Source organism: Centropristis striata, chromosome 13 (assembly GCF_030273125.1).
Source record: "Centropristis striata isolate RG_2023a ecotype Rhode Island chromosome 13, C.striata_1.0, whole genome shotgun sequence".
Classification (NCBI taxonomy): domain Eukaryota; kingdom Metazoa; phylum Chordata; class Actinopteri; order Perciformes; family Serranidae; genus Centropristis; species Centropristis striata.
The window spans coordinates 20,826,037-20,842,304 of record NC_081529.1 but is presented as its reverse complement, the minus strand read 5'-3'; the positions used below and the strand labels follow the sequence as shown (position 1 = coordinate 20,842,304).

At 34.0% G+C, this 16,268-nt stretch overlaps 1 protein-coding gene across 1 annotated transcript; it reads left to right on the top strand.

Moving 5' to 3' along the window:
• The first annotated feature begins 1,458 nt into the window (after nucleotides 1-1,458).
• On the top strand, nucleotides 1,459-14,657 carry LOC131984086 (5-hydroxytryptamine receptor 3A-like). The gene is made up of 9 exons (XM_059348962.1): nucleotides 1,459-2,076; nucleotides 2,156-2,319; nucleotides 7,879-7,923; nucleotides 8,018-8,127; nucleotides 9,082-9,254; nucleotides 11,405-11,562; nucleotides 12,634-12,844; nucleotides 12,921-13,088; nucleotides 14,309-14,657. Exons 1-9 carry the CDS (start codon nucleotides 2,037-2,039, stop codon nucleotides 14,572-14,574), a joined length of 1,335 nt encoding a protein of 444 aa, XP_059204945.1. The 5' UTR covers nucleotides 1,459-2,036; the 3' UTR covers nucleotides 14,575-14,657.
• The last annotated feature ends 1,611 nt before the right edge of the window (nucleotides 14,658-16,268 follow it).

Below are 16,268 nucleotides of genomic sequence, written 5' to 3'. Positions count from 1 at the left end.
AAAAACCTCACCATTTTTCTGCGCAGATCGTTGATGGGGAATGAAAAAGCAGGAGGCCGTCCAAGTTCTCAGTTTAACATAGTTTTATTACAATACGTCAAAAAATGTGCACTTTACAGAGAATCTCCGGGTTCAAAAACTCATGTCCCTGAATACAAACAGACGTGTTTCAGTTCGTGAAGTCTGAACCACGACTCTCTCCCTGAACCCATTAAAATACTAACATTTGTTTACAAAACATGCTGATCGATTTCCTCCAGGAAGTCCCGCCCTCTTGATTGCTGATTCGCCAGTTTTAATTAATACAACGGCACGTCAATGCCACCTGGTTGCTTGCTGCCCCGGACAAGGCCATCCTGCCCCGGCCTCTTCTCCAGGACATTCAACAAAAACCTCCTGTCTTGTTTTGTCTTACAAAGATAGTGTGTGTTACAGAGCCAAAGGATTTTCACTGTCTCACATAGATTCTAAAAGTCTAAAAAATATGAAACAGACAATGAAATATATGTAGTCAAAGTTTCTAAACCAAAATTAACACACAAACATAATCATTGTATCAAAATCATATTGTCTGACTTAATATAAATGCATAGAGATATTTCACCCAAGGTTTGACCTTTGATAGTGACCTGCGTCACGCACAGAGACAGACAACAGAGACAGACAACAGGGACAGACACCAGGGTGTCAAACAACCGAGAAGCGGAACTCAAGCATAAAATAATTTACCAATATAGAAAATAATCAATTATTTTAACAACACCAAGATTTAATAAAATGCATGTATGATGCTTTAACGTAAGTCAGATCAAAAACTGCATTTTGAATGTGTTTCAATGGCTCAACCTTCAGAGTAACTATTGTTTGTAAACAGTGTATTTTAGCATTACTGCAGGAGCTGAGCTGGAAATAACAAGCAAATAAAAATATGCAATCTTGCCAAAATTCATGCCAAATGCATGAACACAGCCAAAAATATTAACACATGAAGAATGAAAAGCGCGTAAAATGTGCTCAACCTGCCCTGAGGGTTAAATAACTTTTTAAACAACATTTAACATTGTTATTATATTACGTAGTCACTACCTCAGACTCTTTGGAGGGGAGTCACACACATTACTGCCTGTTTGCTGTGGAAGAAAGGAACATTTTTATCAGTGCATATCAGGGGACATCAAGCTACTGACCAATTTATCAGTCTTGTTTTATTTTTTATTGTGCAATCAGGTGGACAATCAATCAAAATTGTGTCATTTAAAAAAATATTTTTTTAATCTGTTTTTGCAAAGGGTCCATTAGTTGGTGTTCTCATATCATCACACAATCTTCCACAGCAGGTCAAATTAATTGATTTTAGATTTAAATCATAAACATTTAACTTTATTTGGGGTTATAAAAGTAAAAAGTCATGGAAGATCCACAGGACGGACAAAATCAAATATGAAACAGAAAAAAGTACAGGAATTAACATTAAATGCTCAACAGATCACAAAGTAATTGGTTTTAATAATGAATAGTCTGCAATCTGGAAAATATATCAAAATTGTGTTCATTTTTTTATTTTTGAAAAGGATTTGTATCTGATTTTGCAAATGAACTCTTCATCTCAGCATTCATTTTTAAGTTTTTGTTGTTTGACATCACAATAAGGGACCGACTGCTGCAAACACACAGATTTTTTTTTATTCTTCTCATGTGCAGATTATTCTTAAATATTCAAATTAAACCTGTAATCAGTTCTCGTCATGCACGCAGCCTGTTTTTTTTTAAATCCTCGACCGCAGAAGAACAAACCGAAACCTTTTCTGACTTCTCTGTGTTTGACTTTTTGCGTCAGCTGCAGCACCGACAATAGAAACTCACGGGTGATTTGTGTCGTGTCCTGTAAACAACAGGCTGCAGAGGCAAAGAGAAGCTTTTCACTCTGACAATGCTGTTTAATTAGATCTATTGACGTGAGCTCTGCTGCTTTGTGCTGCTGTTAATGCAGCGCAGCTTAAAAGCGTTTGCTCACATCGAGATGACGACAAACAGCCATGTTGGCTCTGACGACTCTCGCTTTCCTCGCGTTTATCGGTAAGTTGTTAACCTAAAACTTTGGCTTTGATTTAACCCTGAACTTGAGATTTATAAGTTTCTGTCTGGTTCCCTGCAGGGGTTTGCAGCAGCGAGCCGTCAGACTGCTCTTACGCCGCTCTGCTCACACACCTGAACATCACGCCTGCAAACGACCTTCTGACCATCATGAGACCCGTGAAGAACTGGAGGACGCCCACTACCGTTATGATCGACATGTTGCTGTACGGGATTCTGGAAGTGGTGAGGGTCTTTAATGTCTTTATAGTATGGAAGTTATTGAAGAGGGTTGGGGAGGGAAAAATAATTATTCGCTTCGAGAAAAAAAGACAATGTAGAGAAATAAAGTCGACTTTTTGAATTTGATTACTGATTTTCCTCTTAAAAACACAAATCACATACATTACATAAAAGCAGATTTTCCCCAAAACAATATTTGTGGCAGCTTCTACCAAGAATATCTAATGTATGTGTTTACATTTATTTACACTTTTTTCTTGACGTTTCGACCTTTGCTGTATTTTAACATGATTTTGTGTAAAATATATATATATATATTTTAAATCTGTAGGTAGCTCTTAGCCAATCAGATCAGTTATACCAGATGACGTAGTAGAGCAACAGAGATGGATGTTTGTTGTGTGTGTGTCTGTGAGAGAGTGTTGTTTGCTGCGTTGCTTCTCCAGTTCTCGCTTTCTGCAAGATTATTTATTTTCACGCTTTATTCCCCCTCATGTCATTCTGCCACACACATCCACTGATTTTATGGGCAACAAACAAGCTGCTGCGGGTCTCTCGGCGGCTCCGCTGTCCCCCGGCTGGTAGCCAGATCACCGGTGGAGACCGCTAATAGCCCCGCTACCGGTGATCTCGCTACCAGCCGGGGGACAGCGGAGCCGCCGAGAGACCTTTCGCCTTTCAACTTTCGCTCTAAACTATTTAAAACACCATCTACAGCTAAAGAGAGTTTCGCGTCTGCAGCAGCCATGTTGGATCCGGAAAGCTTCCAAATGCCGAGTAGTACGCGTCATCGTCTCACCGTCCCTCCCCGCTCTGTGATTGGATCCCTAAAACAGGGCTAAGATCTCCCTCTAGTTTCCAGACCGTCTGGAGGTTCGAAATTAAATTTGAGCGTGCAAGGCAGTCTGGGTATACCCAGGCTAGACAAGTAGGAGGAAAAGATTTGAAATGACAAGAGTCACTTCTTGAGTGACAACAACAACCTGATTCTCCTCAATACGTTTATATTGACATAAATTACTTAATTAAAGCAGATTTTCCCAAAACAACAGTTGTAGCAGCTTCTAATTTATATGTCGTTAATGTCTTTATAGTGTGGAAGTTGTTAATTTTTTTTATATTTCTACTTGTTTAATTGTTAATACCTTTTTAGATTTCTAGTTTTTACTGCTTGTTTACCATTTATTGTTATTTTTTCCTATCCACTTTGCTGCTGTAATTCAGGAAATTTCCACGTTGTGGGACTAATAAAAGAAGTCTTAATCTTAAATTATGGAGGAGGGTTAGGGCAATTGTTAGAAAAATTGCATGAGGAAACCGACAGAAAAAATCTGTCACCAACAGAAAAAACCTCACCATTTTTCTGCGCATTCTTTGATGGGGAAATGAAGAGCTGGAGACGTCCAAGTTTCTCAGTTTAACAAAAGTTTTATTACAATACGTCAAAAAATGTGCACTTTACAGAGATCTCCGGGTTCAAAATTAACTCATGTCCCTGAATACAAACAGACGTGTTTCAGTTCGTGAAGTCTGAACCACGACTCCCTCCCTGGAACCCATTAAAATACTAACATTTGTTTACAAAACATGCTGGTCGATTTCCTCCAGGAAGTCCCGCCTTCCCCCTCCGCTGATTCGCCAGTCTTCTTTCATACCGTCACACATCAGGCCACCTGGGCATAACAATCACTGCAGCCCAGGACAAGGCCTTGTGGCCTGCTAACAAACTTGTTAGCACAAACATTTTTCCTTGTTATGACTTACAGAGATTCTCACACAGGATTTTCATTCGGCCTTCTGTGGTCTCCCCTCTCCAGACACACATACACACACACACACTCACAAATGCACATACACACACACAGCAAAAACTGTGCACCAATATATATATGTCTGACTTAATATGTCTGACTTCAAGGTTCAAGGTACTTTTATTGCCATTTATGTAAAAAAAACATATTGGAATTTGTTTCAGTAGTTACAGTGTGTGTGTTTTAAATAACATATAGTGCAGCTAGACAAAGACAGTGATGACACAACAGACAGATAGTGCATATGTAATGATCGAGGTATTAGTAATAATAATAATAATAAAGTGCAATGGGGTGGGCATCAGTCCTAGTTCAGTTCAATGGTCAATGACACTCAGATGACATTCAGTGGGGTAGGGGTAGGGGTGGGGGTAGAGGACCAGCCGCATTGATCAGCCTGATGGCTGAGGGGAAGAAGCTGAGGCGGTGGTAATATAAATGCATAGAGATATTTATTACAGTCAAGGTTTGACCTTTGATAGTGACCTGCGTCACTCACAGAGAACAGAGACAGACCACAGAGAAGCAGAAATAAAGCATAAAACCATTTACCAATATAGAAAATAATCAATTATTTTAACACCATGTAAGAGAAAAAAAATGAGAGGAGAAAAAAGTGGAAATCTAAAGAATAAAGTCAACTTTCTGAGTTTGATTCTTCTAGATATGTCTAACAAATTCACGTAAATGACATAAAAGCAACAAAAAAAAAAGAACATCTAATTTATGTGTCAGGGGATTTTAGTTCCACTACACCTTAAATATTATTATTGTTATTGTCATTTTATGACATTGATGAAAATCAGGTTCTGGCTGCAGTAACTGTTGGATAAAAAACAATGTTCCTCTGATGACTTATTGACACGGGAACAACCAATCTGTGAACATCTTTACAACTTTACTGAATACAAAAAGGTTCAAATTTTTCTTGACATTTCGACTTTTGCTGTATTTTAACATGATGTTGTCTAATATTTTTTAATTTTTAAGTGTCCTGCTCACTGTTTTCTACAGAAGAGGATTAGGGACAAGTAGGAGGAAAAAATAAGGAGGAGGAAATGTCTAGTAGAAAGTAATTTTTTTGATTTTGGTAAAGTCAGATAGTGAGCTACAACCTTATTTTCCTCAATATATATCTAAAATAATTCACATAAATTACATTAAAAAACAGATTTTCACAAAACAACAGTTGTAGCAGCTTGTACCAAGAAAATCTAATTTATGTGTCGGGGATTGTAGTTCTACTGCACCTTAAATATTGTGGTTATTGCTCATTTTATGACATTGATGAAAATCAGCTTGTAGCTGCAGTAACTTTGATGTCTTATTTCTTTATAGTGTGGAAATTGTTAATACTTTTTATATTTCTACTTGTTTAATTGCTAATACCTTTCTTATATTTCTAGTTTATACTGCTTGTTTACTATTTATTGTTATTTTCCTATCCACTTTGCTGCTGTAATTCGGGAAATTTCCCCGTTGTGGGACTCATAACAGAAATCTTAATCTTAAATTATGGATGAGGGTTAGGGCCAGCTAAGAGAAAAAAAATAATGAGAGGAGAAAAGAGTGGAAATGCAGAGAATAAAGTCGACTTTTTGAGTTTGATTCTCTTTGATGTGTCTAATATTTGTCAAAAAAAATGTACATAAAGCAGATTTTCCCAAAACAACAGCTGTAGTAGCTTCTACTAAGAAAATCCCATGTGTGTGTCAGGGGATTTTAGTTCTACTGCACCTTAAATATTGTGGTTTTTGATCATTTTATGACAATGGAAATCAGGTTGTAGCTGCAGTAACTGTTGGATAGAAAACAATGTTCCTCTGATGACTGATTGAATCTGTTATATCTTTATAACTTTACCATCTCAAAAAGTTTACTTTATTCTCATTACTCCACTTAACTGCATAATGAAAAAGATCCTCTCATTATTTGTTTCTCCTGCCTGGCCCTAATCCTGACTCGTAGTAATTTGAGCTTTAAGAGTTTATCGTTTTCATTAATGTGTCTGTTTTTTCTGTCATTTCACTCAAAAAGACTAAAAATATATTTTTGCATTGTTGTGGCATCAAGCAAAGCGGCTAGTTTTGTTTTATTCAGTGTTGGAAAGTACATTTACTCAATGATTGTATTTTTTTATGCCAATTGTTACATTTCTATAATTAATTTGACAGCTAGTTACTTTAAGGCCCATCAAATCCCCATAAATGGACATGTTAGTGTACTGTTTTTAGTTTTTTTTAGTTTAAAATGCCATATTGCTTTGTAAAAACATAAAATACTTATTTGAAAAATAGTACAGATGGCAAAATTATTTATTATATTAATCATTATTATTGAAATAATAATAATAACTAGAAAATTTCCTCTGAGGAAATTCTGAAAGGGCCACAGGGGCTACTGCCGGTGTGTGTACACTATGATGAGATTCTTCAGAGATTTCAAACAATTAATACTAGTAATGTTATGATACTATATTATATACAAGGAACACACCTACAACAAGCATTCCTTTTCAAGTATTTATTTATACAGCAACCTATGCCCTTTAACCTCAATGTGTGTGTGTGTGTAACTAAAATCACAAAGTTACCTGTGTGTGTGAGAGAAGCATGTGTATCTGGAGGAGTGTGCACGCTTATGCGCGCATGTGTGTAACTAAAATCACATAAAGTTACGTGTGTGTGTGTGTGTGTGTGTGTGTGTGTGTGTGTGTGTGTGAGAGAGAGAAGCATGTGTATCTGGAGGAGTGTGCGCGCTTACACATGCATGTGTGTAACTATAAAGTCACACACATGAAAGTCACATCACATAAAGTTACCTGTGTGTGTGTGTGTGTGTGTGTGAAGCATGTGTATCTGGAGGAGTGTGCGTGCTTATGCGCGCATGTGTGTGTGCGTGCATGTATCTGTAACTGTAACTAATCAGTAAGATCCTTTGATCCTTTGATGTGAGAGATACATCAAAGGATCAAAGGCTTTGTCGACCAATCAGAGCAGAGCAATCAACAGAATTAACTGCTGCTGTAGAATGTTCGGCACAGTGACAGCAACCAGAGGTGGACAGACTGGAATTTCTAGCCTCAAACAGAAAGCATTTTTGGCAAAACCATAATACCTATCATTGATCTGACTTCACTTTGAGCATCCTGCGTTCTTCCTGAACAGCTACATATGTTTTTTGTGAAGAAAAATGAAGAAATAGCTTTGTAAGAGCGATCTGAAAAACTGTTAAATATGCTTTTCTACAGAAATCTTTCTGTGTTTTTAATATGGGAGTCAATGGTTGGTGCGCCACCAACACGCACCAACAGCTCCCAAATAAGAAAAAATTATGAATTATTTTATTTATTTATTCATTTGCGTGATTAATGTTGCTTACCTTCTGATTGTTTTTTTTGTTGTTCTTTGTCTATTTATTTAGAATGTCTTTGTCTATTTATTTTTTTGGTTTACTGAGTTGAGAGTTTTTTCTGTAAGAGTTTTTTAATCTCACCTGCACAACTTTTTACTTTTGTGTCTCTGGTTTTATTGTGCAAAAAAAAAAAAAAGCAAGTAAGTGGCTTTTAAGAAGACATTTCTTATTGAGAACGGACCATTATCGATGGAATGACATTTCACAGCTGTGAAAATTAACCATAAACTATCTGCATGGACAGATACCACTGCATTTAAGTGAGAAATGTATGTGACTTGAGTAAATGCCATTGAAACACCAACAATAATAACACAGTTGTGCTTCCCGTCTGCAGGATGAGAAGTCTCAAACTCTTACAACTCACATCTGGATAAAGATGGTGAGAATCAGTCAGTTTTAAAGCTTTTTCAGACAGTGATCTGTTGTGACCTCACATATCAACTGCAAAGACTCAGTGGCTTTTCTTTCCCCAGACTTGGACAAATGAATTGCTCACTTGGAATTTCTCAGACTTCTGTGGGATTCGCCAGATCGCTGTTCCGAGATCGAGGCTGTGGATCCCAGATATACAAATAGCAGAGGAGTAAGTGTTGCACAACTTAATTCACATTAAGTTTCATAAAGGAGGCTCATCAATAAACAATTTCTTGTAACTTCTTATCAACAAACATGATGTTTTTACAGCGTTCCATAACTTTTCCAGTCTTTTTTTTGTCACCATAAAAGGACACGCTAGAGTACTGTAAATTTAATCCGTTTTTTTTTAGTTTTTTAGTTTAAATGCTATATTGCTTTGTAAAAAATAAAATAATTATGTGAAAAATATTATTAATGTCAAAATTATGTATTTTATATTAATGTATTATATTAATATTATTATTATTATTATAAATAATAATAATAATGATAATAATAATAATAATAATAGTAATAATACTACAATTATCATTAATAAAAATAATAACAATAATAATAATATAATTTATTATTATGATTGTAGTTGTAGTAGTAGTAGTAGTAGTAGTAGTAATAGTAGTAATAGTAATAATTCTTCTTTTTTTTGTCTCTGTCCCTTTTATTTGGAATGTGTTGCAGGCATCACATTCAGAATATGTAATTATTAAACAACAAATCATTTATTTAAATAAACAATAAAATTTGAATGTTAAAGTTTAAAGAATGTTGCAGTTTTCAGTTGAATATATGTCCAAAATGTTTCGCAAATCAGTGCATTCTTTTGTTATTGAATTTAGATCGATGTGATCACCTGACAGAAAATCCACGTATTGACACATTCCACCTAAAATGATGAAAACCTAAAAGATAGAGCAGAGGAAAAAAGGAGAGATAGTATAATTTTATAAGAACAGATGTTTATTGTTCTTTATCTGTTGTTTAATATGCTTATTACAATTATTTTCATGTAGGGAAGTATTTTGGTGAGTTACAATCCTGTTTTGATAAAACCTCTGTGCTTTAACATGTTTTTGAGGAAGAAATAAATCCATTAAAGCAAATGTTCTGTTTTTTTTCTCAGCGCCTCTGACACCAGCAGCATTTCAGAGAGTCATATTGTTAACGTTTACCATAACGGACTTCTGATGGCAAACACTCGCCAGCGGCTGACGTCCACCTGCCGCCTCGATCTCAAACTGTTCCCGTTTGATTCTCAGAGCTGTAAAATGTCGTTAGGATCCATGAGCTCAGCAGGTAAATGACAACAGATTCATCTCTAATTTACCATCTGTATTATTATTTTATTTTACTTGCTTTATTCATGTATTTTTTTTTTTCTACAAATGATTTTTAATTATTTTTTAAATTTACCTTAATTTTTACTATCACTAACTGCTGTCTATTAAATGTAATTTTATTTTGTGTCATTTTTGTAAAATATGTAATTTGTGTATTTTAATTAAATTACACTGACATATATCTCATTATTTACTATATTATTATTTTATTTTGTTTGCTTTATTCATGTTTTAATTTTTTTATTGTATTGTATAATTTTATTTATATTTAATGTTAGTATTTCTATTTTTTGCATCTCTATTTTTTTTCTTTACAATTTACGTTTCTTTTATTTTTTTATTATTTTAATCTTTTATTCTTATGTTCTTTCTTATTTAAATATATTTATTTATTTTTTCTTTATTTACACTTTTTTAAAACTTATTTTTGTAAATTAATTTGTTGCTCTGAGGTATTTAATATCTCCAAGATGAATCCAGAATCGCTTCAGGACATACAGTGGCTTGCAAAAGTATTCATACCCCTTGGATGTTTCACCCTTTTGTTGCTTTTACACATGAAATCATGGTCGATATAATTTGGCCTTTTTAAAAAGAATTTGCAAAAAAACCCTCTTTAATATCAAAGTGAAAACAGATTTTTACAAAATAGTATAAATGAATTAAAAATCTATAAGTTAAAATAAATGATTGCATAAGTATTCATCCCCTTTAAAGTAACTGACCTAATTCAACAAAGTTCCAGCTAGTTGATGCAGCAGTGTCTCAGTTAGTGAAATGGAGATCACCTGAGTTCAGTTGATGTGTGTCAAGTGATCGTAGTATAAAAAAACGTATGCCTGGGAGGTCCAGTCTCTGATACATCACTATTCCTGCTACAATTGTACCATGAAGACAAAAGAACACTTCTAGTAGGAGTCAGGAGATGACTACAAAAAATATCCAGCTCACTGGACATCCCACAGAGTTCTGTTAAACCATCATTAAGAAATGGAAGCAGTATGGCAGTATGGTTTAAATCTGCCTAGAGATGGCCGTCCTCACAATCTGAGTGACCTAACAAGAAGAAGACTGGAGAGGGAAGTCACCAAGACACCTTGGACCACTCTGCAGGAGTTATAGGCTTCGGTGGCTCAGATAGGAGAGACTGTACATACAACAACTGTTGCCCTGGTTCTTCACCAGCCGGAGCTGTATGGGAGAGAAAACAAGCTCATGAAATCTCGCCTGGAATTCGCTCAAATGCATGTGGGAGACTCCAGGGTCAATTGGAAGAAGGTTCTACTGTCTGATGAGACAAAAACTGACCTTTTTGGCTATCAGACTAGACGCTATGTTTGGCGAACACCAAACACTGCACATCACCACGAACGCACCATCTCCAGCGTGAAGCATGGTGGTGGCAGCATCATGCTCTTGGGACACTTCTTAGCAGCAGGCCCTGGAAGCGTTCGGGTTAGGGTCTTCTTTTTGTCAGGTCACTCAGGTTGTGAGGACGGCCAGCTCTAGGCAGATTTAAACAAGTACCATACTGCTTCCATTTCTTAAAGATGGTTTAACTGAACTCTTTGTGATGTCCAGTGAGTTTAATTTTTTTTTTTGTAGTCATCTCCTGGCTTATACTGTTCAATGATCTTTTCTCTGAGTTACTAGAAGTGTTCTTTTGTCTTCATGGTACAATTGTAGCAGGAATAGTGATGTATCAGAGACTGGACCTCCCAGACACATGTTTTTTTATACTACGATCACTTGACACACATCAACTGCACTCAGGTGATCTCCATTTCACTAACTGTGACACTGCTGGCATCAACTAGCTGGAACTTTGTTGAATTAGGTCAGGTACTTTAAAGGGGATGAATACTTATGCAATCATTTATTTTAACTTATAGATTTTTTTTATTCATTTATACTATTTTGTAAAAATCTGTTTTCACTTTGATATTAAAGAGGGTTTTTTTGCAAATTCTTTTTAAAAAGGCCAAATTATATCGACCATGATTTCATGTGTAAAAGCAACAAAAGGGTGAAACATCCAAGGGGTATGAATACTTTTGCAAGCCACTGTATTTGATGTCATTATGAAATATTTTTTCCTTGTCTCAGTGGACACGTTGATCCTGGACACAACCTTGAGTGACACAACCTTGACAAACATCTCTGAGCAAACGATGGTCACGAAGGGAGAATGGGAACTCAATGCTGTCGAAGTACAAAAAGCTTTTTTCCATTCGAACGGAAATCAGAGCACACTGGAATACACGGTAAGACAAATCTTCTCTTTGATCCTTTATTGTTTGCTTGCTTGTTTGTTCTTTTGCTGCAAATAGCATTTTTTTAATTTACATTTTTTAAATTCCTTTCAACATTAATTGTACTTTGAGTTTTTCAATATATTTTCTTTATTTTCATATATTTTTTACCCATCTTTTTATTTATTAATTGCACTGAGATTTTTTATATCACCATATTTTTCTTTTATTTATTTTAATACTATTTACACTTTTATTTCTATTTTTTCCATCTCTTGCTTTTCTTTATTTCTTTTTCATTTTAAGTATACAGTATACATTTTTTTGTATTTCTATTTTCTGCATCTCCACTATTATTATTTGATTTTCTTTGCTTACATATTTATTTTTAATTTATTTTTAAATTAATTATTTTAGCTTTATTTCTAATATCACTCTTTGTATCTTTTTTAATCTTTAATTCTTATTTTCTATATATTTAATTTTTATTTTTTTTCGTCTCTATTATTATTTAATTTAATTTTGTGTATTTTAATTAAATCACACAGAGACATAGCTCATTATTCACTATATTATTATTTTATTTTGTTTGCTTCATTCATTCATGTTATTTATTTTTTTAATTTAAGTGTATTATTATTCTTTTCTTTTTTTATTTGCTCACATTTTTATTTATTTTAATTAATTATTTTACATTCTTTAATCTTGAATTTTTATTTTCTATCTTTTTAATTTGAGTGTATTTATTATGTAATTTTTTCATGTCTGTTATTTTTTTTGTTACATTTTTTAAATTTTTAATGAATTAATTATTTATTTTAAATTAATATTTATTATCATAATTGCTGTCCCTCTATCTCCATGTATAGAGATATTTAACTATAGACATTTACCTGTCCCGAAATGGACATTGAAACTTGAACTACTAAAAAATCTCATTAAACAGAATATATTGTCAATGAAATATGACACTTACTTACTTATTGTAAGTCGCTTTGGAAAAAAACGTCAGATAAAGGACATATAATGTAATGTAATGACAACAGCGTGCATCTAATTACTGTAAAATGATATTTTTTTCAGTTCACCATCTCCAGGAAGCCAATGCTTTATGTGATCAATTTAATCGTGCCACTGTTCTACTTTCTGATCCTGGATCTGGCCTCGTTCTTCATCAGCGAGGCTAGAGGTGAGAAGCTGAGCTTCAAAGTGACCGTCCTGCTGTCCATCTCCGTCCTGCTGCTCATTCTCAAAGACATGCTGCCCTCCACGGAGCAGAACCTGCCACAGATCGGTGAGCTGACACGCAGAGATTTAACCGTGAGAGCATCATCACACCGACCGCTAACGTCTCTCTGACTTTCTTCCAGCCAGCTACTGCGTGGCCGTGTTCGCCCTGGTGGGGCTGAGCGTCCTGGAGGCCATGCTGGTCAGCTACCTGTTCGACCTGGATGCTCGCTGCGCCACTCACTGTGGTCAGGAGGCCGAAACTGTTGATGACGGAGAGGATATTCAGCTGGAAGTCGACTACAAGAAGGGTATGTTTCCTCAACAAAGTTTCCCTTAATTCTGTGATCAGACTGACAGCAATAGATTCAAATAATTGCTTGAAATATGTGGAACTAGTGGTGCCTTGGACCGTCACATTTATTTTTTTATTTCTATTTATCCATCCCTTTATTTTTACTTTCATTTTATTTTATTTTTCTTTATTCAAACTTATTTTTTATAAATTAATCAGTTGCTCTGAGGTATTTGATATCTCTTTTATTTCATTTGAACTAATTAATTAATTCAATTAAAAATGTAATATTTGTTTTCATCTATATAATTATTTTATTTTATCTTTATTTATTTTTTTATGTATTTTTAGAAGTTAATTAGTTGCTCTGCTTTTATTTCATTTGAACTAATTATTTAATTAATTCAACTATAAATTTAGTAATTATATTGCATAATCTCTATTATTATATTATTTTATTATTCTTTATTTAAATTTTTAAGGTTATTTTTATAAATTAATTAGTTGCTGTGAGGTATTTTACATCTCTCCTTTATTTAATTTTAAGTAATTATTTAATTAATTAAATAATACATTTAATAATTATTTTTCATCTCTACTATTATTTTATAAATTAATTAGTTGCTCTGATGTATTTGATATCTATCTTTTATTTAATTTAAACTTATTTTTAAATGTATTAATTCATTAAATAATACATTTTGTATTTATTTTTCATCTTTCATCATTATTTTATTTTCCTTTTCTTTATTAATACATGTGTATTTTACTCAATAAATACTGTATAATGTGGTTAATTTAAAATCTATTTATTTATTTTTATGTTTCTTCACTGAACATTAAAAATATGTTATTGATATTTATTCAGCTATTTATTTCATTGGTATATCTTTATTTTCTCTGTAATTATTTCTGGACTTGGTCGACAAAGTAATACATCAATAGTGTTAAATATTATTTAATAAATACATTTTTTGAGGACCTTTGCAGAGTGACATCGATGCAAAATCGCTGCACCTTCTACATAAAAAAGGTATATTTTCATCCGAGCTGAAATATGTACTTTATTGGCTGTCTCATCGGTTATTTGGGAAGTATTTTCTATCATAAAAATATTGACCATATCGACTTCAAGCAGTTCACATCCCAATGCAGATGCATGAATGAGTCCACATGTACATTTAGACACTGAACAGAACCAGCTCATTCTGCTGAATTGTCTCCCTCCCCACACAGAGCCCAATGACGCTGAAGAGTTCCCCCAGAAGAGTGACCTTCCTCTGGATCGATCCAACGGCCGCGACCTGCTGAAACAACTCCTGGAGGAGGTGAAGGCCGCTCGGCAGAAAGCTGAAAAACAAGAAAAAGACAAGATGAAGCCAGGACGCTACAGAACACTGGCTGAATACATCGACTCTGTGTTCTTTACTCTCTATTTTTTAACTGTTGTAGGTTATCTGATGTACGTCGCTATAGTGTGGGTCTCACAAGTGGTTGAGTGAATTAGGTTCATAATAAATAGCGACACAAATGTGACTTGATCTTATAAAAATTACAATATTTACATCATGAAACGATCATTTTACATTTATTATTTGCATATGTGTGCATGTTTGTTTGTTGTAATCAGGAAAATGCAATAGAAAAATGTCCGGATGTGACTGCTATATTAGCTGCTATTACAGTCTATGTGTATATATCATCAGATAAGATGAACTTTATTGTTCCCACATTTGGGAAACTCAATTGTTAGGGAAGAAAAACGAGAAAAAACAGATGAAAAGATGTTTTAAATGGAAATAAAAATGAGTTAAAAGCATAGATAAATAAATAAATAAAGTAGCATAAAATAGTATTTTCATTGTTATTATATTATTTTTATGGTGTTGTTACGTTTTCAGTCATTTACAGCGAAAAATACAATGTCAGCTTAAGTGATGCTTTTTTTTTCATTTAACCCTCCTGTTATGTTCATTTCTCATGAACAGCAATAATGTTCGTGGGTCAATTTGACCCGGTGCATGTTTAATTATCCAAAAGTGTCAGAAACCAAAAGAAAATCCCAATAAACATTGTTTAAATTTCATCATTAACTCCATGAGTAACCATTTCAATCAATATTTAGTGCAGTGGTGTTCTTTACCTCTCACAGATCATGGTTCAATGAGGATAATTCACTCGTTTTTCATAAAAAATGCATGTTAAAACTTTTTTATGTACGTTGGAAAGGCTTACATAATACAAAAAAATACTTGTAACTATTTTTTTTTTTTTAGAATCTTAAACTTTGAAATGGGTTAATTTGACCCGCAACATAACAGCAGGGTTAAAGGTGCAACGTGTAACACCTGGCTTCATGCTGCAGACTAATTGGGGAAATCATTTAATCTCCTAACGCTTAAATTATGTTCAGTTAGGACGCTTTCACAACCCAAAGTCTGTTTGGTTTTTCTGAATCAGAGTGAAACTGATACTTTTAGTTTGTCTTGTATTTAGTCTGGTTTGATTTAACACGCTGGAAATACAGTCATGAAATTTCTTTTTCATTTTAATGGCTGGTACAACTAAAGGTACATTTGTTTGGACAAATATAATAATAACAACAAAAATAGCTGATAGGAGTTTAATTTGAGAGCTGATATCTAGACACTTTCCATGTTTTTTTGATAATAACCAAAATCATTAACAAGAAAACTATGGAAAATGGCTTTAAAATGAACAAGAAATTGAAGAAAACAAGCTCTTGCTGAGTCGTCAATAACGTGTTGATCTATTATTTCTGATGTGCTGCGATCAGACAGCTGTATAACCAGAGAAGGCCAGCCTTGATGGTAAATATTACATTATTCTGAGCAATAAGTTGATAATTCTGCAGAGAGAAATCAGCCTTAGCTCAGTGTTAGTCTACAGAGTGAAACTGAAGGACATGAGTTTCATCTTTATGCTCTGATGGAACCTCATGATTTTATTAGGAGCCACAATCTGCTGCGTTCTGGTTCATGTCCTGTATTTGGGTCAGATTACAGGTGCATCTCAATAAATTAGAATATCATAGAACAGTTTATTTATGTCAGTAGTTCAATTTAAAAAAGTGGAAATAACACATTATATAGATATATTACACACAGAATGAAACATTTCATGTCTCAATTTATTTAATTTCTTCTAATAATAATAATAGTTATGACTAACATTT